General features: G+C 42.3%; 1 protein-coding gene across 1 annotated transcript in view; it reads right to left on the bottom strand.

Annotated features, from left to right (window-relative positions):
• Positions 1 to 25,444, bottom strand: part of LOC144673613 (adenosylhomocysteinase A) — a 50,787-nt gene extending 25,343 nt beyond the window's left edge. Inside the window, exons 1-5 of the mRNA XM_078535362.1 lie at positions 25,219 to 25,444; positions 23,059 to 23,134; positions 9,659 to 9,811; positions 8,424 to 8,536; positions 6,098 to 6,305 (exon numbers count right to left, since the gene is read on the bottom strand). Coding sequence (XP_078391488.1) covers positions 6,098 to 6,305; positions 8,424 to 8,536; positions 9,659 to 9,811; positions 23,059 to 23,134; positions 25,219 to 25,353 — 685 coding nt within the window. The 5' untranslated portion in view covers positions 25,354 to 25,444. The remainder of the gene's footprint in view (positions 1 to 6,097; positions 6,306 to 8,423; positions 8,537 to 9,658; positions 9,812 to 23,058; positions 23,135 to 25,218) is intronic.
• Between the last annotated feature and the right edge of the window lie 2,179 nt (positions 25,445 to 27,623).

Raw genomic sequence — 27,623 nt, 5'->3', positions numbered from 1 at the left:
AAATGAGTTGAGTGTTTCAGCCTCAATCACTAATTTATGCAGTGAATTCCAGATGCCCACTACCCTCTGGGTGAACAGGTTTTTTCTCATGTCCCCTCTAATCCTTCTACCAATCACCTTAAATCTATGCCCCCTTGTAATTGCCCCACAGTTAGGGGAAACAGGTCTTTCCTTTCCACCCTATCTAGGCCCCTCAATTTTGTACACCTCAGGTTACCCCTGCTCTAAGGAAACAACCCTAGTCTATCCAATCTTTCTTCATAGCTACAATTTTCAAGCCCTGGCAACAGTCTTGTAAATCTCCTCTGCCCTCTCTCCAGAGCAATTATGTCCTTCCTGTAATATGGTCACCAGAACTTTACACAAAATTCCAGCTGTGGCCTAACCAGCATTTTATACAGTTCCATCACCACATCCCTGCTTTTGTATTCTATACCTCATCCAATAAAGGAAAGCATTCCATAAGCTTTCTTTATCATCTTATCCCTGTCCTGCTACCTTCAGGGGCCTGTGGACATGCATACCAAGGTCTCTCACTTCCTCAGCCCCTCATAATTTCCTCCCATTTATTGTGTATTCCCTTGCTTTGTTTGCCCTCTCGAAATGCATTACCTCAATTCTCTGGATTGATTTCCATTTGCCACTTTCCCACCCACTTGATCAAACTATTGATATCATTCTGGAGTCCACAGCTATCCTCTTCACTATCAATTACCTGGCCAATTTCTGTGTCATCTATAAATTTTCCAATCATGCCTCCCACATTTAAGTCCAAATCATTAATATTTACAACAAACACCAAGGGACCCAACACTGAGCCCTGTGGAACACCGCTGGAAACTATTTTCCATTCCCAAAAACATCCATCGACCATTACCCTTTGTGTCCTGTCGCTGAGGCAATTTTGAATCCAACTCGCCACATTCCCTGTATCCTATGGGATCTTACTTTTTTGACCAGTCTGCCATGTGGGATCTTGTCAAATACCTTACTAAAATCCATGTAGACAATATCCACTGCACTACCCTCATCAATCCTCCTTGTTACTTCCCCAAAAAATTAGATTCAATTAGTAAGATACGACCTTTCCCCTAATAAAGCCATGCTGACTATCCCTGATTAATCCATTCCTTTCTAAGCGACAGTTTATCCCATCTCAGAATTGATTCTAATAATTCGTCCACCACACAAGTCAGGCTGACTGGCCTAAAATTATTTTGTCTGTCCCTCGCACCCTTTTTAAATAATGCTACAGCATTCACAGACCTCTGATCCTCTGGTACCTCGCCTGTATCTAGTGAGGATTGGAAAATTTTCCTCAGAGCATCTGCTATTTCCTCCCTGGCTTCCTTCAACAGCCTGGGATACAATCCATCTGGCCCTGGTGACTTATCCACCTTCAAGGAGGTCATTCCCTCAAGTACATCCTCTCTCACTATGCTTATTGTATTTAATATTTCACACTCCTCTTTTACTAGAATATTGGCTTCATACCTCTACTTAGTGAAGACAGAGGCAAAGTACTCATTGAGAACCCTGCCCACATCTTCTGCACCAGTGCGATCAAGAGGCACTTGCTTAGCAATAACCTGCTCACTGACGTCCAGTTTGGGTTACGCCAGGGCCACTCAGCTCCTGTCCTCATTACAGTCTTGGTTCAGACATGGACAGAAGAGCTGAACTCCTGAGGTGAGGTGAGAGTGACTGCCCTGGATATCAAAGCCACATCTGACCGAGTGTGGCATCAAGAAGCCCTAGCAAAACTGGAGTCAATGGGAATCAGGGGGAGAACATAGTACAAAGGAAGATGGTTGTGGTTGTTGGAAGTCAATCATCTCAGCTCCAGGACATCATTGAAAGAGTTCCTCAGGGTAGTGTCCTCAGCCCAACCATCTTCAGCTGCTTCAATGACTTTCCTTCCATCATAAGGTCAGAAGTGGAGATGTTTGCTGATGATTGCACAATGATCAGCACCATCTGCGACCTCTCAGATACTGAAGCAGTCCATGTCCAAATGCAGCAAGACCTGGACAATCAGGGCTTGGGCTGACAATTGGCAAGTCACATTCATGCCACACAAGTGTCAGGCAATGACCATCTCCAATGAGAGAATCTAACCATCGCCCCTTGACGTTCAATTGCATTACCATCACTGAATCCCCCACTATCAATATTCGGTTGGGGGGTGGGGGGGGAATGACCATTGACCAGAAACTGAACTAGCCATATAAATACTGTGGCTACAACAACAGGTCAGAGGCTGGGAATCCTGCAGAGAGTAACTTACCTCCTGACTCCCCAAAGCCTGTCCACTATCTACAATGCACAAGTCAGGAGTGTGATGGAATACTCCCCACTTGCCTGGATGAGTGCAGCTCCCACAACACTCAAGAAGCTTGACACCATCCAGGACAAAACAGCCTGTTTGATTGGCACCACATCCACAAACATTCACTCCCCCAACACCAACACAGTAGCAGCAGTGTGTACCATCTACAAGATGCATGCAGGAACTCACCAAGGTTCCTTCGACAGCACCTTCCAAACCTGCGAACTCTACCCACCTAGAAGAACAAGGTGGGAACACCACCACCTTAATGTTCTCCCCCCAGCCACCAAGTCATACAACCTCCTGTGCTGGAACTATACAATTGTTCCTTCATTGTCACTGGGTCAAAAACCTAGAATTTCCTCTCAACACTTGTGAGTGAACCTAAACCACATGGATTGTAGCAGTTCACAAAGGTAGCTCACCACCACCTAGATAAAAGCAAAATACAGCGGATGCTGGAAATCTGAAACAAAAATAGAAAATGCTAGAAAAACTCAGGTCTGGCAACATCTGTAGAGAGAGAAAAGGGGTTAATGTTTCAAGTCTGTATGACCTTTCTTCAGAGATAAAGAGATGTGATGAAATTTATACTATTTAAGGGGGTGGAGTAGGTGAAGTGGATAAAAGGCCAGTGATAGGTGGGGGCTAAGGAGAGATTGACAAAGATGTTATGGACAAAAAGACAAAGGGAGTGTTAATGGCAGATGTTAGTGCTAAAGGAGCTGCTGATCATGGGCATAAAGGTAAGAAATCAGGGTGTGTTAATAGCAGAATAAGGGTAAGCACTCTGTGAAAGAACAACATGGAACAAGTAACAGATGGCCCTTTGGGGGTGGGGTGGGGGGAGGGGACAGTGGTTGGGGAAAAGGGATGGAAAAAGGGAGCCAAAGAGGGGATAAAACAATGAATAAAAATGAAAATAAGTGGGTAAAAAAATAAAAATAAATTTTAAAGAGGTATAGATAGGACAGAGTTCACGGTCTGAAGTTGGTGATCTCAATTTTAAGTCCGGAAGGCTGTAAAGTGCCTAGTCGGAAGATGAGGTGCTGTTCATCCAGTTTGCGTTGAGCTTCACTGGAACATTGCAGCAAGCCAAGGACGGACATGTGGGCATGAGAACAGGGTGGAGTGTTGAAATGGCAAGCGACAGGGAGGTCTGGGTCATGCTCGCAGAAAGACAGAAGGTGTTCTGCAAAGCGGTCACCCAGTCTGCATTTGGTCTCCTGCATTGGGAGTAGTGAACGCAGTAGACTAAATTGAAGGAAGTGCAAGTCCACCAACTCCAGCATGATGCCAACACCAAACACATCTTCCCCTCATTCTCCATGTCAGCATTCCGCAGGGACCATTCCCACTTCTCCATCATTCCCAACACCTCATCCCCTTCCCACAGCACGTTCCCATGCAATCACAGAAGGTGCAACACCTGCCCCTTTACCTCCTCCCTTCTCACCATCAAAGGTCCAAAACACTCCTTTCAGGTGAAGCAGCATTTCACTTGCACCTCCTTCAATTTGGTCTACTGCATTCGCTGCTCCCAATGTGGTCTCCTCTATGTTTGCGGAAACCACAGACTGGGTGACCATGTTGCGGAACACCCTCGGTTTGTCCATAAACATGACCCAGACCTCCCTGTCGCTTGCCATTTCAACACTCCACCCTGCTCTCATGCCCACATGTCCATCCTTGGCCTGCTGCATTGTTCCAGTGAAGCTCAACACAAACTGGAGGAACAGCACCTCATCTTCCGACTAGGCACTTTACAGCCTTCCAGACTTTGGGTTCAACAAATTCAGACCATGAACTCTCTCCTCTATCTGTACCCCCTTTTCAAAAACCCTTTGCATTTTTATTTGTTTTTTATCCACTTATTTTTATTTTTTCATTGTTTTATCCCCGCTTTTTATCCCTTTTTCCATCATTTTTCCCCAACCACCGCAGCCCCCTCCCCACCCCCAAAAAGGCCACCTGTTACTATTCCATAACAAAATCAGAAACAAAAACAGCTGGAAAAACTCAGCAGGTCTGACAGCATCTGTGGAGAGGAAGACAGAGTTAATGTTGAGTCCGTATGACTCTTCATCAGAACCCACAGAGGCTGTCAGACCTGCTGAATTTTTCCAGCTATTTTTGTTTTTGTTTCAGATTTCCAGTATCCACATTATTTTGCTTTTATTTTATGTTACTGTTCCATGTTGTTCTTTCAGAGCACTGACCCTTGTTCTGCTTTTAAAACATTCTGCTTTCTTACCTTTATGCCACTATCAGCACCTTCTTTAGCCCTGATCACTACCATTAACACTCCCTTCGTCTTTTTGTCCACGACATCTTTGTCAACTTCCCCTTTGTCCCCACCTATCGCTGGCCTTCTATCCAGCTTCACCTGCTCCACCATCTTAAACACTAAATTTCATCACATTTCTACTTCTCTTTCCCTCTGAAGGGTCATACAGACTCGAAACGTTAACTCTGTTTCTCTCTCCACAGATGCTGTCAGACCTGCTGAGTTTTTCCAGCATTTTCTGTTTTTATTTCACCACCACCTAGGGTGGCCATTTATTCATTTTTATACTGGGCAGTCTGGTCTGTACCTTGTCCTGTACCCGTTTTGACAAGGTGTCTTATTGTCCAATATTATTTATTTTCTCATAAAGCAATTAAAATCAAAATTACTGCCTGTGCCTTTGAAAGCCTGGTCAGAGCCAGCATTGTGTCCGTGCAAAGATCCTATCCTTGTGTGCGTCCATTTGATACCCTCACACTACATCCTGGTAAAACTCTCTTATTTGTCTCTGCCTTGCTCCTTATCTTAACCTGGATATAATCTCAACTCCAGTACAACACTGGGGGAGAATTGCACTGTTAAAGGTGCTTTCTTTGGGATGAGATGTTAAAAGGAGGCCCTGACCTCCCTCTCAGGTGCATGTAAAAGATCCTATGGCACTACTTTGAACAAGAGCAGGGGATTTTCTCCCTGGTGTCCTGCCCAATAGCTTCCCCTCAAACATCATTAAAAAACAATGATCTGGTCATCATCACATTCCTGTTTGTGGGAGCTTGCTGTGTGCAACTTAGCTGCCACATTTCCTACATTACAATAGTGACTGCACTTCAAAAGTACTTCATTGGCTGTAAAACATTTTGGGATGCTTGGTGGTCATTAAAAGTGCTATAGAAATGCAACTCTTTTTTACATGGATGCAAAGGTCTGCTGTCTTGTGCCAAAGTCAGTCTGTTGATAATTGCTGGTATGTTTCAATCTCCATGTGAAAGCCAGCGAGTATGAGACTGTTTGACAATGCAGACATCACACCCAAGTTCAACCCATTCTCACTTTCCAACATTAGCTCCATCTCCCTTATTACACTTGGCTCACAAGAAAATCTATCCACCTCAGAATTACAATGATCATTAAGCCAGCATCTGCTGCTGTTTGAGAGAATCATCCCTCCACCATTCTTTACATGAAGAAACTTTACCTAACTTTTCTGAATGACCAGGCTCTGATTTTATCTTCCCCAGCAATTCCTTCCAAAATCCTCAAAACCTCAATTTTCAGGGAATACAAGCCGAGTTTTTATAATCGCTCCTGATAATCTAAACTTTGGGAGTCGTTATAACATTCTGGTGATTCTACATTGGAAATAGATACACTACATGCAAACGCACTACCTCTCAGTTACAAGAAATAGAGTAGAGGGGAAAGGATATTTCTCACATTTAACCTTCACAGTCCAGTGGACTCTAGCCTCCTTTCCTGCTTACCTTCCATAGCAGCCTGAAGAGCATTGATGGGGTCGATTTCTGTTATAATAACTCTGGCTCCAAAACCTCGAAGAGCCTGGGCACAGCCCTTGCCAACATCACCGTATCCTGCCACCACTGCCACTTTTCCAGCAATCATAACATCTGTGGCGCGCTTGATACCATCAATAAGCGATTCTCGGCATCCATACAGGTTATCAAACTTGCTCTGGAGAAAAGGTTGAAACAGAAATGAGAAACCAAAACTTTGCTGCCCACCACCGCCCCTTCCACCCAATCATTCTTCCCTGGTTCTCTCTTAGGCATCAACTCTTTGCTGGGGTAGACTCCATTAAGGATAGATTAACACTTCAATTTATAGGCCAATGGCCAGGAGACCCTAGAAAAGCTGCACATTATGCAGACCATAAGAAATAGAAAGAGGGAGACCACACAGCCCCTTGAGCCTGCTCCATCATTCAATACAATCATGGCTGATCATCTGCCTCAACCCTATCCACTTTCACACTCACTCCCAATATCCCTGGATTCCCAAGAGATCAAAAATCTGTCCACCTCAGCCTTAAACATACTCAGCAATCAAACACCCACACACACCTGTTCCACCATTCAATTAGATCATGGTTGATCTGTGATCTAACTCGATCTTTTGGATAACAAAAATCTACCCATCTCAAATTTAAAATTATCAATCTACTATCAATTGTCAGCTCTGAAGAAAGTTCCAAACTTCTATCGTTCTTTGCATGAAGTAGTGTCCTACTTTCACTCCTAAAAGGTCTGGTTATAATTTTTGGATTAGAATTCACCAGCAAAATAACCCAATTAACCCACCTGGTCCCCATAATATATGAACACATTGAAACAATATACTAGAAGGATGTGGTTGCACTGGAGAGGTTACAGAAAAAAATTACAAGGAAGCTGCCATGAATACTATGTGGAAATGTCGGATAGGCATATCAGATAGGGGCTGGTTCTTTTACCACAGGGGAGGCCGAGTGAAGATTTGAGGTATATGAAGTTGTGTGGGGCCTAGATAGCGAATAGGAAGGACCTATTTCTGTTAGCAATGAGGTCAGTAGCAGAGGATTAAAGTCGCTGGCAGGAGAATTAGAGGAGGGTTGAGAAATGTTTTCATCCAGAAGGTAGAGAGAGCCTGGAACTCACTGTCTGAAAGAATGGTAGAGACAGAATTCAAATTCCACCATCTGCCATGGCGGGATTCATTCGGAACTGACCTTACCTAGTTTGTCCTTCATGTGACTCCAGGCCCACAGCAATGTGGTTGACTCTTAATGCCCTCTGAACAAGGGCAATTAGGGATGGGCAATAAATGCTGGCCCAGCCAGCGATGCCCACATCTCATGAAAGAATTTTTTAAAAATTACTCAATCATCGATTGTCATAAAGACCTATTTGGTTCACTAATGTTTTTTAGGGAAGGAAATCTGAATCTTTATAGCGGAGGCCATTTAGCCCAACTCTCAAAAGATGCCTGGCTCTCAAAAAGAGCATTTTACCTAGTCCTACTCCCCTGCCTTATCCCTGTAACCTGTACATTCTCTCTTTTCAGGTAGCAATCCAATTCCCTTTTAAATACCTCGACCAAACCTGCCTTCACCACCTTCAGAGAGTTCAGTTCAGACACCAATAACCCTCTGGATGAAAAAAGTTTTCTTCACATCACTTTTACTCCTTTTGCCAATTAGTTTGAATCTGTGCCCTCTAGTTCTTGATGTTCTCTTGAGTGGGAACGGTTTCTCTTTACTTACCCTGTCCATATCCATCAGGATCTTGAATACCTCTATCAAGTCTCCTCTCAGTCTTTTTTTCTCCAAGGAAAACAGTCCCAATCTATCCTCATAGCTACAGTTCATTATCCCTGGAATCATTCTTGTGAATCTCCTCTGTACTCTCTCCAATGCCTTCACATCCTTCCTCAATTTATGGCACCCAGAACTGGATGCAGTTCCCCAGATGAGGCCTAAATAAGTGTCTTATACAAGTTTAACATGGCCTCCTTATTCTTGCAATCAATGCCCCTATTAATAAAACCTAAGATTCTATTAGCTTTATTAACTGCTCTCTCAACATGCCCTGCCATCTTCAATGACTTAATAATAGTTTCATGGTCACCATCACTAAAACTATCTTTCAACTCCAGATTAATTATTTGAATTTAAATTCCACCTGTTGCCATGGTGGGACTTGAACCATTGTTTAGATTTTTAGTCCAGTGACATTACCATTACACCATCTCCCCCTAAAAATGCAGAGTTAGTTAAATGCACAGTACATCAGAAATCTCATTAGAACACATTACCTTAGTGACAGAGTCATTCACATTAAAGGCAGGAACTTTAAGTTCTTTGTTCTTGTGCATCTTATAGAGATTGTGGACTCCAGTTGTAGTCTCTTCAGAGATTCCCTTGATATCTGCAGAATCAGCAGACACTAATCACACCATTTTTCTCTAGTTAAGCATGCCATAATCAAATAAACAATGATAAGTTACAGTTATGAGGGATCTGGACAAAGTAGCAGGGAGAGACTGTTCCCATTGGAAGGATCGAGAACCAGAGTGCACAGATTTAAGATAATTGGCAAAAGAAGCAATCACCACGAGGAAAACCATTTTCACACAGCAAGTGGATAGGATCTGCAATGCAGTACCTGAGAATGTGGTAGAGGCAGGTTCAATCAAAGCATTTGAAATAAAATTGGATCATTATCTGAAAAGGACTATGGGGAAAAGGCAGGAGAGTGGCACTAGGTGAATTGCTCCTTCAGAGAGCCAGCACAGACAAAGGGCCGAATCATCGTCTCTAGTGCTGGAACCATTCTATGAAGAGATACTGCAGGCAGAGCAAGTTTTGGCAGGACAAGACCGGCCTGCTCTGGAACAAGGTAGCTGAGAGCACAGGGGTTAAGGCCATGATAGCTTTAATTATTTCACTCTTTTCTCTGGAAGTCATAACATAGAACAACTAAAAATCAAATGGCAGTGCCGAGCACGAGTAGAAATCTTGTTGCCTTTAGCATGATCTGGAACCTGGTCCCTGCTTGGTTGATACTTGTTATACTCCAAATAACCCAGCACAACAGCACTTGCTAATGTCCAGGACCTCAAATAATCTTATTCTGATGTGGACAGTATTACTGAACTGTTTCTCTACCATACACCCATTTCTTCATAGAAATACTTTCATTTAACCAAATGAAGAAACATCTTCATTTTTCAAACTGGTCTCAGTTACATTCCAGTGATTATTTGGAGACTGCAGTGAAACTATAACAGTGCCTACACAAGAATTGAATGTGCATAATTGTCCTAAAGGAGTCAACTCAATGGACTATAGATCTTTTCCAATGTTGGGGGCTGCCCAGTTCCAGACCTCATCCCGGAGGCACATCCATTATCAGACTTACATTTTGCTACCTGCAAAGACCAGTTAGCTTGCAATATGTGTGATATGAACAGCAAATGGGCACCAAAGGTCACATAAAATGACCCACAGCAACATATGTCACCCAAAGATGATGGAAGAGGTTAGTCACCTTGTAAGAGTTTAGGATGCTTATTGTGAACCAAGTTTGTAAGGTCTCCGCCATCATCCAAAATCATATTGAGGGGTTTTCCATCACGGAAGTACAGTGTCTGTTCAATGCACCAAATGTATTCTTCATCTGTCTCCCCCTTCCAAGCGTACACTGCAAATAAAACAAACATTCTTAAATGAGGCACTAACCACAAACCGTGCAGCTCAATGCACTTATCAGTAAATAAGCCTGCAGCATACTTACCATTACTTTTCCCTCACCCGTTCCACTTCAAAAAAGTTGCAATTACAGTTGTACTCTCATATCAACTACATTGTAGTTGTGCATTGCTGCAGTTTTCATGTTGGATGGCACAGCAGATGCAGTGCAACTCGGGAGTGGGCAGGAATTTTTGGTCGACGTGCGGGCACGATTGGTGGGCCCAGGAGCGGCCGGGGAACAGACCACCACTCAATTGGCTCCAGACCATGATTTCACTTTGGCTGGCCAATTAACGGCCAGCCAGCATGAAACGCATGCTGAAATGCTCAGCGCTGCTGGGGTGAGGGCGGGAGGAAGGTGGGCGCTAAAGAAAGTGTGGGCGCAGGGCGAGTGCGGAATCAAAGCTCCCTGAAAGCAGAAAGCTGCCTCAGGGAGTTGAAGAATTTAAAACCAATAAATAACTATTTTAAAATCTGGGAAAAAAATGTCCACACGTCAGAATCAGTCACCTGAACATATACATGATGAAAATTCTGTCCATATAATTTTTTAAATTTAATAATAGAAACTCATCTCGCCCTTGGATGAGGTTTCATCAAAAACGCAAAGCCCGTCTGGTAGATGCACCAGTCCGCCAACTGTAAGACTGGATGGACCATGAAAAATTGGGGACAATTGGAACTTTAATAGGCTTAATTGCCCTCTTAATTGTTGGTGGGCGTGCTTCCAACTTTTGCACGCGTGCAATGACCAAAATATCACGTGAGCATGGGACGACGTCGGGATGCTCGCCCGAAGTCATCACGCGCTATTTTATGCTCAAGCAGGTCGGGCACACGCCTGTACACCGAGCTAAAAATTCCGCCCAGTGATCTTAAAAACCTGTCACATTTATCAAGCAAAGCAAACCATCATTAAAGACTCCCATCAATGAATTGTCCACAACTTCATAAGTGTAAATTTTTAGTTATCTTTGGCATTTTCATATGAACGAATAGATTTGTGCAGATGCACAGGTGATAGCCATTCAGAAATCTGCTAGCAAGCAGAGGCTTGTAGAACTGGCAATTCAACTTAATGCTAATAACTCAGTTTAAGTTTGTATAGTCATAATCCAGAGTAATTTGAAGAAAACAAATGAAGTCTCAATCACAAAGAGTGATAAACTGGAGCACAGTCGATTGAAAAGGCCAAATTGTATTGATGCATGGAGTTCAAATTTGTGAAAAGATTTGAGAACATAACTAGCAAAAGATCATCTCTACTGTTAAAAGGGGTACAAATCTAGGACTAATATTAAAGCATAGTGATGGGAGAGTGAAAGAACAAATCACAACTGAACATTTAAGGATTTTACAACATATTCATCAACAATAACTTGTATAAATATAGTACCTTTAACACAATAAAATGTCCCAAGGTGTTTCACAGGAATAAAGCAAACTGACACCAAGCCATATAAGGTGATATTGATCAAAGAGGTAGGTTTTAATGAGCATCTTAAAAGAGGAAAGAAAGGGAGAGAGAGGTCATGTAGGAAATTCCAGAGCTGTGAGCCCAGGCAGCTCAAAGCACAACCGCCACTCATGAAACAATTACAATTGTGGATGCTCAAGAGGCCAGAATTAGATGAGCTCAGATATTGGAAGGTTCTGGGCCTGCGATTACAAAATGTCAGCAAGGAGAAAAGTCAGGAAGGATTTGAAAATAATAAGGATGAGAATTTTAGAAATCGAAGAATTGCTTAACCAGGAGCCAACGTCGGTTATTGAACACAGTGGTGATGAATTAAACAAGTGTGAGCAAGACATGGGCAGCAGAGTTTTGGATTACCTCAAGTTTATGGAGGGTAGAATTACATAGGATATACAACATAGGAACAGACCCAATCAGTTCATGGTGTTTATGCCACTCGCGCCTCCTCCCATCTTCCCTCAGCTAAATCTACCAGCATAACCATCTATTCCCTTCTCCCTCACATGTTTGTCTAACTTCCACTTAAATGCATAAAGAAGCTTCTTCTGAATTCACCACGGAATTTCTTGGTGACTACCTTCTATTGATGGCCTCTTCCCCAAAAGAAACATTCCCTCTGTATCCACTCTATCAAAAAACTTGCATAATTTTAAATATCTTATTGAGGCACCCCTCGGCCTTCTTTTTTCAAGAGAAAAGAAACCTAGCTTATCGATTCTTTCCTGGTGTGCATGCCCACGCATTTCTGGTATCATCCGTGTAAATTTTCTTTGCATCCTCTCCAGTACCTCTATGTCTTTTTAATAATGCAACCAGAACTGCATATAGCATTCTAAATGTGGTCTAAGGATCAACACAGATTTAGCACAACTTCCCTAATTTTCCATTCCATCCCACTAGTAATAAAGCCTAGTGTTTTTTTTTTTAAAAAGGCCTGGTTAATCTCTGGAGCAACTTATAATGATCGGTATATTTGTACCCCCAACATTTTTTTGTTCCTCCACCCTCATCCAGACTCGTACCTTTCAAATAATAAGTGACTTCCTTATTCTTCTGACCAAAATATACTACCTCACATTTCTGTGTTGAACTTCATCTGCTAATTATCACAGGAATGTTACAATGCAGGAGGCGGCCATTCAGCCCACTGTGTCTGCACTAGCTCTCTAAATGAGCATTATGACCTAGTGCCATTGCCCCTCCTTTTCTCCATACCCTTGCACATTGTTTCTATTCAAATAATGATCCAATGCTCTTGAATGCCTCGATTAAATCTGCCTCCACCACATTTCCAGGCAGTGCATTCCAGACCTGAACCACTCGCTGTGTGGAAAATTTCTCTCTCATCACATTTGCTTCTTTTGCAAATCACTTGAAATCTGTGCCCTCTCATTCTCGAGCAGGAACAGTTTCTCCCTATCTACTCTATCCAGTCCCCTCATGATTTTGAACACTTCTATCAAATCTCCTCTCAGTCTTCTCCTCGCCAAGGAGAACAGTCCCAACCTCTCCAATCTATCCTCATAGCTGACGTTTCTCATCCCTGGAACCATTCTTGCAAATTTCTTCTGCACTCTCTCCAATGTGTTCACATCCTTCCTACAGTGTGGCACCCAGAACTGTACACAATATTCCAGCTGAGGTCTAACTAATGTCTGATATAAGTTCAGCATAACTTCCTTGCTCTTGTACTCTATGCCCCTATTGATAAAGCCCAGGGTACTATCGGCTTCATTAACTGCTCTCTCCACCTGTCCTGCCACCTTCAATGATCTATGCACATAAACGCCCAGGTCCCTCTACTCCTGCACCCTCTTAAGAATTGTACCCCTCATTTTATATTGTCTCTCCATGTTCTTCCTACCAGAATGCATCACCTCACACTTCTACAAGTTAATTAATGTCCTCCAATGATTTGTTGAAGTCATCCTCAGTATTGACTATTCCCCCCAATTTGGTGTCATTAACAAATTGAGGATTGTGTTTTTGATTCTAAAATCAAAAATGTAAATTGTGAACGGCAGTGGTCCCAGCACTGATCCTTATGGAACACCACTTTCCACCTTCTGCCACTCTGAATAACTACCCTTTACTCCTACTCTCTGCTTTCTATCCAGAAACCAGCTAGCAATCCATTCTATTTGTCCCCAACTCTTCATTCCCTGACCTTAGCCATTAGCCTATTATGGGATACCTTAATATGAGAGGCCAGCCATGATACGTTGGAATTCTAAAGTCTAGAGGTAACAAAGTAATGGATGAGAGCTTCAGCATCAAATGATCTGAGGCAGAGGCAGAGTCTAGTGACATTATGGAAGTGGAAATAGTGATAGCTGGATATGCAATTTGAGGTGAACACCTTAATCACAGAAAATGGTTTATCTTCAAGGACTAAGAACATTCTGGAAGAATTTGTGCTTTAATAGACATTACCTTAAAGGGTAAATGCAATAACTCGGATTGCTTTGCTTGGAAGAGACATCCATTTATAAGAAAATGTAATTAAGCAGTTATAAAGCTGGAAATCTCTTGACCCTGGTGGACTGTGTGCAAAAGGGGACACATGGTAGTTTATGGCTCTGAATAAAAAAAAAATACCTGGATCTGTGTTTAAAAGTTGGTTTTGGTTTTGCTTTGAGCAGGAGGACCAACTGCTCGAGAAGATGGCAGCAGCCTTTTTGCAGTCCAAAGCCGGAAGCTTCTAAGTTGCTCTATGTGCTGGAATTGAGTATCTACAGGTGTTCCTCGAGTCTGCCTCAAAAACAGTGCGCGTGTCATTGACCGTTTCGCAGATCAGCACCGAGACACTAACCATATAACCCAGACGCCATTTCAAAGACTCAATTTTTCCTTTTCCCTTGGCCATTGATTTTTAACCTTTGGCAGAATTCCTCGATTTTTATTATTTTTTGGTATGCGTGCACCTGACTGACTTAGGGTATCTTGAAAGAGTAATTAGTAGACTTTCATATTTCATACTGTATGTTAATAAGCTTTCCCTTTCTTTTTGAAAAGGCTGGTTTTATAATAAACTAAAAGGTTTGTTGTTTATTGAAAGAAGCCTGGTTAAAGTCTCTTATTCTGGGTAACAGTAACGAAAGTAAACAATTGGCCATTTTAGTGGGTGAAACAAAAACTTTTAAAGTAATGGCGCAACCTGTGGAGTTGTATGGCTAGTCAAACTGCACACTCCTCCCACCCCAGTCATAACACAGGTTAGCGGCTCTTGAAGGATTTGGAATACAGACAGCGGGTAATTGGATGCAGAATAATAATTGGTAAAAAAGGGTGAAAGGACAGAGACCAGGTTTCTTATACGTTAGTAAGCCTAACGGCTTTGGAAGTTGCTAAAACTTTTCTAGGGATGGAAGACTCAACCTTGACTGGTTTACAAGAAGTAACAAAGACTAAGCTATACAGATTGGTGAATAAATTGGAGTTAGAATTAACTGTAGGTGTGAGGAGAGCAGACACATGGTTGAGGTAATAGCGCAGCATTTGAAATTGGAAGGGATACAAGAGAGACCACTTTCTCCAGGGGGTGAGTCAACAAGGATTCTGTTGCGAACGAAACAGCTTGAACAGAAAAAGGAACCCAAAACACTTGAACTGGAGGCAAAAGGAAAATAAAAAGAAAGGGAAGAAAAGGTAAGAAAAAGAAAGAATTGGAAATGCAGAAACTTGACCTACAAAGAGAGAAGTTAGCAAGGGAGGAAATGGAGAAGGATAGAGAGAGGCAAAGGAGAGAGAAGGAATGAGAAAGGGAATAGCAGCTTAAAAGGCTAGAATTTAAAAAAAAGTCTCAGATATTGGGGTAGGTTATAATGTATAAAAACCACCTCCAACCCAAAGCCCAGTGGGGATGTGTTTAAATTTGCACAAGTTCTCCCAAAGTTTAAGGAAGGGGATATAGAGATATTCTTCATTTCGAAAAGGTAGCTAAGTTCCCACAGAACACCCTCAGTCTGTCCGCAAACATGACCCAGACCTCCTTGTCGCTTGCCATTTCAACACACTACCCTGCTCTCATTCCCACATGTCCATCCTTGGCCTGCTGCAATGTTCCAGTGAAGCTCAATGCAAACTGGAGGAACAGCACCTCATTTTCCGACTAGGCACCTTACAGCCTTCCGGACTGAATATTGAGTTCAACAACTTCAGATCATGAACTCTCTCCTCCATCCCCACCCCCTTTTTCCAATAATTTATAATTTTAATACTTTTTTAATATATATTTTTCTTTTCCCACCTATTTCCATTTTTAAGATATATTTCTATCCATTGTTTTATCTCTAACTTTTAGCCTATTTCGATCCCTTCCCCCCACCCCACCAGGGCTATCTGTACCTTGCTCGCCCTGCTTTCTACCCTTAATGTCACCATTAGCACATTCCTTAGATAATATCACCACCGTCAACACCTCTTTGTCCTTTTGTCTATGACATTTTTGGCAATCTCTTCTTTGCCTCCACCTATCACTGGCCCTCAATCCAGCTCTACCTGTCCCACCCCTCCCTTCAACCAGCTTATATTCCACCTCATTTCTATATTTCTTAGTTCTGATGAAGAGTCATTCGGACTCGAAAGGTTAACTGTATTCCTCTCCGCAGATGCTGTCAGACCAGCTGAGTTTTTCCAGGTATTTTTGTTTTTGTTTTGGATTTCCAGCATCTGCAGTGTTTTGCTTTTTTCTCCTATGGAGCAGGTTGGTGGGTAGAGCTCATAAGGTTTATGCATAACTTTCAGAAGAGCTTTCTGTGGATTACGATGCAGTAAAAAAGGCAATTCTTAGTGTGTATGAGTTGGTCTCTGAAGCATATAGGCAGAAATTTCAAAGCGTAAGGAAACAGCCTGGGCAGACCTATATTGAATTTGAGAGGGTAAAGCAAAGTAATTTTGATCGTTGGATACAGGCATTAAAGGTAGAGACAATATATGAAGCTCTTAGGAAAATAATTCTCCTGGAAAAATTTAAATATTCACTCCCTCCAATAGTTAGAACCCATGCTGAAGACCAGAGGGTTGTGACAGCTACACAGGCAGCGGAGATGGCTGACAATCATGAGCTGGTCCATAAATCTAAAAGCTCTGTTAATTAAGGATGTCATTCGTACAGCCATGAGAGATGACCTTAGCTTGAAAGAGCAGGTAAGAGGTCGCATGTCAGTGTAGTTCATAGGCCTCCTAACAGTAGTTATGTTGTAGGACAGTGTATACAGGAAGAAAAAATTGAGAGAGAGAAAGGTACCAAATCAAGTAGTCATTTATTAAAACTTTGGCTTTTAATGCACTTTCTGGTGGAAAAGCAATGCCTTCCCTCAGTAAAAGTGTTTGAGTGGCTCCTGTACCTCAAGATAATTATAGATTTAGCTGTCTCATTTGAGGGACAGCACCCCGACAAACCCGAGAAGGATAGAAGATGGGAAGGTGAAAGGAAGGCAAGTAGCCAGGGAAGAGAAGGAACAACTGGGAATTCCCTGGAAACCCCTCCTCAGGCCAGAAAGGGAGGTGCTGAGGGTGGAAGTGATATTCAAAGGCCCAGGTGTTTCCATTGTAACAAGGTGGGATTTATTGGTATATGCAAAAGCGATTCAGGAAAAAGAACCCTGACTAAAAATACAACAGATCAAGTTGCAGCAATAATTGCAACTGTGAAACTAACACTGCTGTGAGCTCAGGAGGGGTGAAGATGATACATGAGAGTTACAAAGAATTTTTATTGCGAGGAAAAGTAACTCCTTATCCCTCAAACGAGACAGCTAAATCTATAATTATCTTGAGGTACAGGAGCCACTCAAACACTTACTGGGGGAAGGCATTGCTTTTCCACCAGAAAGTGCATTAAAAGCCAAAGTTTTAATAAATGGCATTGGCGGGGTGGGGTGTATATACCCCTACTTAATTTGGTACCTTTCTTACACACCTAATTTTTTTTTCTTCCTGTATACACTGTCCTACAACGTAACTACTGTTAGGAGGCCTATAAACTATGCTGACATGTGACCTCTTACCTGCTCTTCCAAGCTAAGGTCATTCTCACGGCTGTACAAATGACATCCTTAATTAACAGAGCTACCCCACCATCTTCTCCTTGCTTCCTATCTTTACGAAATGTCAAATAACCTTCAATATTCAGGTCCTAGACTTGGTGACCCTGCAACCATGTCTCTATGATGGTTATCAGGTCACATATTTATCTGTGCTAACAATTTATTCATTTTGTTACGAATGCTGTGCAGATACAGAACCTTTAACTGTATCTTTTTACCGTTTTTGCAATCTCTGGCCTTATCTGCTGGTGCACTAAAGTCTCTGCCTGCCAGAATTCTTTACCTAAATTGCTATCCTGCTCTAGTACCACATTGTTACCCACTGATCCCATCACCCAGTCCACCTCCCGTCACAGTGTCTGCAGCTCAGTCTCCAGTTCAATGACACTGAGCTGAAGCTATTCAAGCTGCAGGCACTTGCCTATATTTATACTAGCTGAAATTTTACAGAGATGAGTCAGCACTGCTGGTTAGAGAAACTAGTTCAATCTAGCTACAATTAACCAACTCCAGCTACCTCTCCTGTAGGAAGCTGGTTATCCCTGGCTGACTGAAAGAAACTTAACTTTAACAGTAAACTTTAGTTAAATTCTAAATGCAAACTAGATTAGATTTTGGAAAGAGATTAATCCTTAAATTTAACCCTTAAAATTCCCTTACTCACCAAGTTCCCACTGACTAGGTGCACTCACGTGAGCAGTTTATGTCTTTTGCTTGCTCACTGGTATTATCTAATATTGGATGCTGCAGAAACAGTGAAGGACTCAAGAGAGGTGTGGTGAAGAACTGGTGTCGTCAACGTACACGTGAAAACTGATATGTTTCTGGCTGATGTCTACATGTTGCTCCCCATTGACAAGAATTAGGAAGGAGCCAAGAATAAATTCTGGTGCTCCCTAGAGGTAACGGTGCAGGAAAAGGAATAAAAGCCATTGCAGGTGATACCTGGCTATGAATAGACAGATATATTCTGGAACCAGGCAAATGCAGTCCCAGTTTACCGACGGAGAGAAATACAGAGGTGCTGAAGGAGGATGGTGCGGCCAATTGTGTAAAAATGTTACAGAAAGTTTGAGAAGGCCAAGGAGGGATAGTTTACTGGTCACAGAATTTCATAGGATGCCCCTTTCTCAGTGGAAAGAGCCAGGTATTCATGAGTAGCAACCAATCTAGACACACTTCACAAGTGTAAGCCACTCTGCTTCTATGCCCTTTAATAAAAGGATTTTCAGGCAACTAATTCCCAGTGTTTCAGGGAATTCCACATTCTAACCATCCTGTGTAAAAATTGTTACAACCTCCCTTCATTATCTTGAGTACCTTATAACTTATTCTCTGGTCACTAGCTTGCTGACCTGTAGCAACAATCCATCACTATTTAACTTGGCACAACCCTTCATGACCTTTGATGGTCTTTATCAGGGCATCTCTCAACTTTCACTACTCTAATGAAAAGACCATAAATAGTCTCTCCGCAGCTTTAAACCCTCACCCCAGTTTGTAAAAGAAGCAAATGTGATGCAAGAAAAATCTTTTTCACACAGCAAGTGGTTCAGGTCTGGAATGCACTGCCTGGAAGTTTGGTGGAGGCAGGTTCAGTCAAGGTGTTCAAGAGGGCATTATAGATTATTTAAATAGAAAACAATGTGCAGGGTTATGGGGAAAAGGCAGGAGAGTGGCACTGAGTCATAATGCTCATTTGGAGAGCTGGTGCAGACACGATGGGCTGAATGGCCTCCTTTGGCACCATAACAATCCTGTGATTCAGTAAAGTCCCAAAGGCTCTTTATTTGAATACACAGAGCATTCACAAAATAGACAAGCTAGCAGCACAAAGAGAGATAAATATATCTAATCCCTATTACAGAGACATGGGGCAAAACTTTTGTCTGGGTATGGAGGAGTGTTTTCAGTGCATGAGTGGCCACACTTACGTTTTTCTTTGGAGGAAAATGATTTTCCGGATACCATGCCACTTGTCTCTGGCTTTTTTGAAGTTTGGGAATGCCTCATGTGCAAAACGCAAACCCGACCCCACTGAGGTCAGGTTCCCAAATTTATATAGTGGATGAAAATAGAATTTCCTTCCACACACCCAGTTTCATCTGGTAGTGCAGGGCTTTGGAAGCCCTTTAAAAGCATGTAAGGTTTAAGAGTTCATGAAGAAAATGGAAAGACTACTGAGGAGTCTGGAAAATTCTGAAAGGTAAGTGTAAAGCGTTTTCACACCTTCAAATGTGACTATTAAGTGTTGTATTGTAACATAGATGTGTTTTGAATACAGTGATTTACCATAGGGATCTGAGCTTTAAAGTTGACCCTTACATTCCTTCCCAAAGAGTAACCTATTATTTGGACAGCTGTGCCCATTATCAATGTTTGGCTGAGTTTCAGGTGTTAGTGGGTTTCAGCACAGTAGTGTTCCATTCATCTGAATATAAATGGCAGTTTCAAGAAGTTGTAATTACAGATTGCCCCTTTGATGTGGTTTACGGTTTCTTGACACAAGTTAATAGGATTACAAGTACAAGATTTCTTTCACAGAATGCATTTTTTCTTTAACAGTAATGACATGAGATGTTTATTAGATGGAGAGCATTGTTGTTCTGGAGAAACAGGATGTCTCATAGTGGTCAAGGACAGAATCCATTTGGCTAGAGCTAAGCAGCAAAAAAGCTGCAATTACATTGTTTGGTGTAATCTATAGACCACCAGCTATTGGGAAGATTGTAGAGACACAAATTTGCAAATAAATTACATAGAGGTGCAAAAAATACAGTAGCTATAATGGATGACTTTCATTTCCAAATATAGATTGGGATAGTACTAATATAAAAGGGCAGTGAGGGACAAGAGTTCCTAGAGTTTGTTCAGGAAAATCGTCTACTGCAGAGCTTCCAGTCCAACGAGAAAGGAGGCACGGCTAGACTTGGTTCTTGGGAATGAGGTGAATCAAGCAGATCAAGTGTCAGTAGGAGAATATTTTAGGAACAGCGATCATTATATCATAAGGTTTAGGTTGGCTATGGAAAAGGATAAAGAACAACCCAGAGTGAGAATGATTAACTGGGGGAAAGCCAACTTCAAGAATAGATCTGGGCCGAATAAATTGGAGTCAAAAGTTGGCAGGAAAAGTGGAAGCTGAACAACGGACTACGTTCAATTGGGAGTGTGTTCAGGCACAGTCAAGGTATATTTCCTCAAAAGGGAAAGGGAGGGTAAACAAATCCAGAGCTCCCTGGATGATAAAAGAGTTAGAAATTAAGATAAAGAAGAAAAATTGTGCTTATGACAGATGTCCAACAGAGCACCAGGCTGAATATAAAATTCAATGGGGAGCTGAGAATGCAAATAAGAGAAGCAAAGAGCAAGTATGAAAAGAGACAGGCAGCTAACATAAAAAGGAATCCCAAAGTCTCAAATAGTAAAAGGGTGGTAAAAGAGTAGTAGGGCCGATTAACAAGCAAAGGGGATTTGCACATGGAGGCAGGGGTATAGCTGAGGTATTAAATGAATATTTTGCATCTGTCTTTACCAAGGAAGATCATCCTGAGCAGGTCATGGTGAAAGGGGAGATAGTTCAAGCACTAGAAAGATTTCCAATTGATAAGGATGTGGTGGTATTGGATAAGCTGTATGTACTTAAAGTTGATACAGCATAGGAACCAGATGAGATGCATCCAAGATGTCAGGATGATGTGACTTGTACTTGAGTGATATATATCTAGAAAAGACTACCCTGCAGTGATAATACGCTGGAGACAGCCTAAACAGGCTCAGGGCCAGTGAGTAGACAGGAAGTCCTACCCTCCAGAGCTGCCAGCCAATCGAATTGGTAACTCTAGCAGTCCCAGCAGCACCAGTGCTCAGTAGTGGGTACTGCTGGGACAGGAAAGAGGCCCTGGGATGAAGGCTTTTAGAGTGAGATGTGGACTGGAGTGGGGGGGCCTGTTTTGGAGGGCAGGTGGGGAGGAACAAAGGTTGGTGGTGGAGGGGGGGGTGGAAGAGAGGAGCTGGGGATGCCCGCAACAGGGCACCTCCCACTTGATGAGACCTCCCCTTCCTTCCCATTTTTTCAGCCTTTACACTGTGGTTTGCCAGCCACTGCCCAGTGTTCTACAGCAATGGAGGGGGATTGAGGCCCTTAATTGCCACTTAGTCGGGCAGTTAAGGTCCTCAATAGGCCTAAGGGTGGGTGGCCTAGTGGGCACCTTCCCCGCCGCCCCCATATAGTTGGGAACAGGTTGAGGGTGGACGGGAAGGTGGTGGACTGGGCACCCAACATATTTAACATGCCCTCCCACCCCACCCACTGAATATGCATCGGGTGGGGGGCAGGCCCAGCCCATGGGGTACAAAAGCAAAATACTATATTGAACCTTTAAAAAAACACTGCAGCTGTGGGTTCAATTTTGGGCATCACATTTCAGGCCTTTGTGGGGATGATTTAGATAAATGGCACCAAGGGGAGGGACTTCAGTTATTTGGAGAGTCTAAAAAGCTGAGGTTATTTTCCTTAGAACAGAGAAGATCTACAAAAATGGAAAATTATGGAAATACACTGCAGGATTAGCAACATTTGTGAAGAGAGTTAACAGAGTTAATGTTTCAGGTCAACGTCAACTCTTATGAAATGTTAACCCCGTTTGTCTCCATAGGCACTGCCACATCTGCTGAGTATTTCCAGTATTATTTCAGATTCCCAGCATCTGTAGTATTTTGTTTTTTTATTTCGGTTAAGGGGGGATTTATTAAAGGGTTTCAAAATTACGAATGGTTTTGATATGGTTTCAGCCATGTTCTTATTAAATGGCAGAGGAGACTCAAGGGGCTGAGTGGCTTACTCCTGCTCCTAATTCCTATGTTCCTATGTTCATATGTACTAAATGAGAAATTGTTTCCAGTGGCAGGTCAATTAGTAATCAGAGGGGAGAGATTGAAGATAATTGGTAAATGAACCAGAGATGAGGAAGCTTTTCTTTAGAAAAAGATGAGCTCTTGTGATAAAAATAGAAAATGCTGGAAAAGTTCAGGTCTGACAGCATCTGTGGAGAGAAACAGAATTAACATTGAGTCTGTATGACCCTTCTTCAGAGCTAAAGAGGTAGAAATTAGATTAAATTTATACTGTTTAAGGAGGTGGAGCAGGCGAAGCTGGAAAGAGCTCTTGTGGTCTGGAATGCGCTGCCTGAAAAGGTGGAGAAAGCTGGTTTAGATAGCAACTTTAAAAATTGGACATAAATACTGAAAAATGAAAAAAACCTGCAGAGTTACGGATGTAGAGCCAGGGAGTGAGGCTAATTGAATAGTTCTATGAAAGAGCTGGCACAGGCCCAATGTACTGAATGGCCTCCTCCTGTGCTTCCACTCAGATTATGACTACATGAGCTAAACATTAGTGGAATAGAAAAGTTTACAATTAGTAAAGGTTCCTGGTTGGAAAGCAGTTGCCCTGAAGGCTTGTTTTATCTGGCAATCTATGGTTCCCCATGGCTGTATGTTTAGATGGCAAAATGTTATACCTTGTTGGGTAATCTTTCAAGTTTAAAGCAAGGATGTCACACACCAAGTATGCTTCAGTGAAGTCCTAGTGACAGTGTTCTAAGTCCTGTCTATGTCCTTCAATAGTGTTCGAATTGTGTTAGTTTGTGTACAGGATGGGATACTGACCAGGAACTCCAGATTTGGCAATTGCTGCAGCTGCATGATCCTGAGTAGAAAAAATATTGCAGCTGGACCATTGGACCTGAAATGACATCAAAGGCTTGGTTACAATGACAATATGGACTTCAACCTGCACTAGGCAATAGCACATGACAGAAGGTGAAAAAACCAACTACATTTGATCATCCATTCCCTGAAGCAGGATCAGATGTGTGTTTTATTAAAAATCTCAAAGCGAGAATTCCTCCCTTTCCCAAGACAAACATTCCTCACTATGAGCATTTAAAGGTCTATTTAAAATCACGAATGGAAGTTGCACACTGCTTACGCATTCCAATGACAAATTGTTCGTTAGCAACTTGTTCTCAAACATTCAAGGACATGCCTAAAGAGGGTGCAGGAGCAGAGGGAGCCGGGGTATATGTGTAGGAATCACTAAAAGGTGACAGGGCAGGTTGAGAACATGGTTAATAAGGCATATGGGATCCTGACAAAAGCAAGGAAATTATGAACCTTTATAAAAACAGTGGTTAGGCCTCAAATGGCATACTGTGTCCAATTCTGGGTACCATTCAAGTTGTGAAAGCACTGGAGGCAACGAGGGAAGTGTTTGCCAGAATAGTTCTGGGGATACAAGAACACGAGAAATAGGAGCAGCAGTAGGAATGATAAAGGCAAGAAGTCAAACCTGTTCCGCCATTCAATATGATCACGGCCGATCTCAGGCTTCAACTACACTTTCTCACCCACTTCCCAAGCGTCATAATTCAACAATGGAGCATTCACAACACACTAGGGCTGAGAATTCCAAAGGTTCACAATCCTTTAAGTGAAATTATTTATCTTCATCTCGGTCTTAAATGATCGGCCCCTTATCCGTGTGTCCTGTGCTGGAGCTGGTGTCCTCGCGAGCCACATAACTAGAAAGTAAAGGGTTTTAAACTGAATAGTGGGGTCAAGGGATCAAATTTGGGAAGATGTGGTAAACCAAAGAGTAGAAACAAGGCAAGAGAGGCAGGTATTAATATGGGAAATGATAAACAGACTGTGACAGGAACGGACAGAGAGGACAAATCTGAGAAAAAAAAATCAGCAGACAAGGCTAGATGCTACAAAAATAATAAGACAAAACTAAAGGCTCTGGATCTAAGCACACAGCATTCGAAACAAAACTGATGAGCTGATAGTGCAAATAGAAATAAATAAGTACGATCTGATAGACATTACAGAGGCATGGCTACAGGATGACATAGATTGCACAATATTAAGGGTATGTTGGAGAGAAAGTTAGGAAAAGGTGGAGAGGTGGCTCTGTTAATTACAGATGATATTAGCACATTAGAGAGGGATGACATAAGTTCAGGAAACCAGGATGCAGAATCAGTTTGGGTTGAGCTGAGGAATGATAAAGGCAAGAAGTCACTTGTGGGAGTGGTGTACCGGCCCTCTACCTAACTACACGGTAGGACAGAGTATGAAAGAAGAGATAATGGGAGCTTGTCAGAAAGGTACAGCAATAATCATGGAGGATTTTAAACTACATATAGACTGGAAAAATCAGATGGACAAAGGTAGCGTAGATGAGGAAATCATACAATGTTTTCAGGATAGTTTACATTGGCTACCAAGCATCCAACATCTCAGACTTAAAATTCTCGTGTGTTTAAACATTTTCATGGCATTACCTTACATCTCTTACATCCTCCAGCCCTACAACCAGGCCGCCTCCCACTTCACACACTGTCCTGCATCCTCCAGCACGGACTCTTCCCCTGTGCTTTCTACAAGGGTGTCCCCATTCCTGCACATGGTTTCCTTCACACTTTATTCCAACTCCCCCAGCAGCAGCCTCCCTACCACCCTTCAAACAAGTTTCTCCCCAACCCCAAACTTTGTGTCAGAGGAGATTCTTGGATTTTGATTCTACAAATAAATTCAGATTTCTTTATTTTTGTTGAAAATATCATTTAAACCATTCATAAAATACATTTCAAAGGTTCTCTAAATTGACTACTAAGGCAACCTGTGCAGCATCTTACTGGACCCTTTCTGGACTGCAAGGTGCAGTTGCTCACCACGTGATGCCTCACACTCTAAGCCATTGGAGAACTTGGCTGGGATAAATCATTTGCTGCTCAAGATTTGAAGGCCATTTGCTGGCATTACCTCTGCCCCAAGTGCTGTCAGGGTTTCAATCAGAACAGCGGTTTGAAGAGTCATATGGAGGCAGCCTGCGATCCGGGCCCCTTTCAGTGGTTTGGAATTTCCATGCTCCTTCCTCATCATCAACAAACCAGGCATCTCATTCTCCGCAATCTCAATTGCCTTGCGACCCCATTCAGCCAAAGTGATGTCAGCTATAATGCAGAGAAACAAAATTAATCAAAACTGGCATATACGGGGAGACAGTGACAACGAGAAAGTCATTGGGCTAGTAATCCGGAGGTCCAGTCTAATGCCCTCTGTTCACAGGTTCAAACTCCACCACAGCAACTGCTGCAATTCACATTCAATAAGTAAAAGAAGTTCAGAATTGAAAGCTAGTTTCAGTAATGATGCCATGAAACTATCAATTGTTGTAAAAACCCATCTGGTTCACTAGTGCCCTTCAGGGAAGGAAATCTGCTGCCCTTACCTGGTCTGGCCGACATGCGGCTCCAGACCTCAAATTCCATCTGAAATGGCTGAGCAATCCACTCGATTGTACCGACCCGTTATAGAAAAGTCAAAAAGGAGTAAAATCAGATAGGCCACTTGGCATCGACTTTGGCAACAGAAATGACAACAGCACACTAGTCCTGTTGACTCTACAAAATCCCCCTTATTAGCATCAGCTGGTTTATGCAAAAGTATGGGACTCAACGTTCGTTCCTTAAAGAATGGTTCCAGGGATGAGAAACTTCAGCTATGAGGATAGATTGGAGAGGTTGGGACTGTTCTCCTTGGAGAGAGGGTGGCTAAAAGAAGATATGATAGAAATGTTCAAAATCATGAGGGGGCTAGACAGTCTAGATAGGGAAAAACTGTTCCCACTCGTAAAAGGATCAAGAACGAGAGGGCACAGATTTTAAGTGATTTGCAAAAGAAGCAAATGTGACGTGAGAAAAAGCTTTTCACACAAAGCTCTTGAATGCACTGCCTGGAAGTGTGGTGGGAGCAGGTGCAATCAAGGCATTCAAGAGGACATTAGATGATTATTTGAATAGAAACAATGTGCAGGGGTACTGGGAAAAGGCAGGGCAATGGCACTAGGTCATAATGCTTATTTGGAGAGCCGGTGCAGACAAGATGAGCCAAATGGCCTCTTACTGTTTTTTTAAAAATTCTGTGATTCTGTGCGATTAAATATCAGCTATTGCCTATCCACCATCATGCCTTTTAATGGATTTCCCCAATCTAACTTAGTCAACTCGTACCTCATACCTTCGTAGTTTCTTTAGTTTAGATTTAGGACCCTAGTTTCAGATCGGACTACTTCACTTTCCATCCTAATGAAGAATTCTATCATGTTATGGTCACTGTTCCCTAAAAGACACCTGACAAGATTATTAATTAACCCCCCCCCCTCATTGCACAACACCAAATCTAAGATAGCCTGTTCCCTAGTCATCTCAACAAATTGGACTAAAAAACCATCTTGTACATGTTAAAAAGACAAGCCTTAAAGTTTTGTGCCTTAACACGAGGAGCTTTCGCAACAAAGTGGATGAATTAACCACGCAAATAGATGTAAACAGGTATGATATAGTGAGGATTAAGGAGACATGGCTGCAGGGTGACCAGGGGTGGGAACTGAATATCCAGGGGTATTCAGTATTTAGGAAGGACAGACAAAAAGGAAAAGGTGGTGGAGTTGCACTGCTGGTTGAAGGGGAAATTAATGCAATAGTGAGGAAAGATATTAGCTCCAACAGTGTGGAGCCTCTATGGGTAGAGCTGAGAAACATTAAGGGGCAAAAAACATTAGTGGGGTTTGTATATAGACCCCCAAACTGTAGTGGTGATGTTGGGAATGGCATTAAACAGGAAACTAGAGGCTCATGCAATAAAGGAACATCTGTAATTATGGGTGACTTTAATCTGCATGTAGATTGGGCAAATCAAATTAGTAACAATACCGTACAGGAGGAATTCCTGGAGTGTATACGGGATGGTTTTTTGGACCAATACGCTGAGGAACCAACTAGAGAAGAGGCCATCCTAGACTGGGTATTGGGGAATGAGAAAGGAATAATTGGCAGTCTAGTTGTGCGAGGCCCCTTGGGGATGAGCGACCATAATATGATAGAATTCTTTATCAAGATGGAGTGTGACATAGTTGATTCTGAGACTAAGGTCCTGAATCTTAATAAAGGAAATTACGATGGTATTAGGCGCGAGTTGGATATGATGGATTGAAAAATGTTACTTAAAGGGATGACGGTGGATAGGCAATGGCAAACATTCAAAGAGCGCATGGGTGAACTTCAACAATTGTTTATTCCTGTCTGGCACAAAAGTAAAAACAGGGAAGGTGGCCAAACCTTGGCTTACAAGGGAAATTAGAGATAGTATTAGATCCAAGGAAGAGG

Source organism: Cetorhinus maximus, unplaced genomic scaffold, assembly GCF_964194155.1.
Source record: "Cetorhinus maximus unplaced genomic scaffold, sCetMax3.hap1.1 HAP1_SCAFFOLD_409, whole genome shotgun sequence".
In the NCBI taxonomy this organism is placed as follows: Eukaryota; Metazoa; Chordata; class Chondrichthyes; order Lamniformes; family Cetorhinidae; genus Cetorhinus; species Cetorhinus maximus.
Note: the sequence above shows the minus strand (reverse complement) of the source record. Positions and strands in the feature narration are given on the sequence as shown.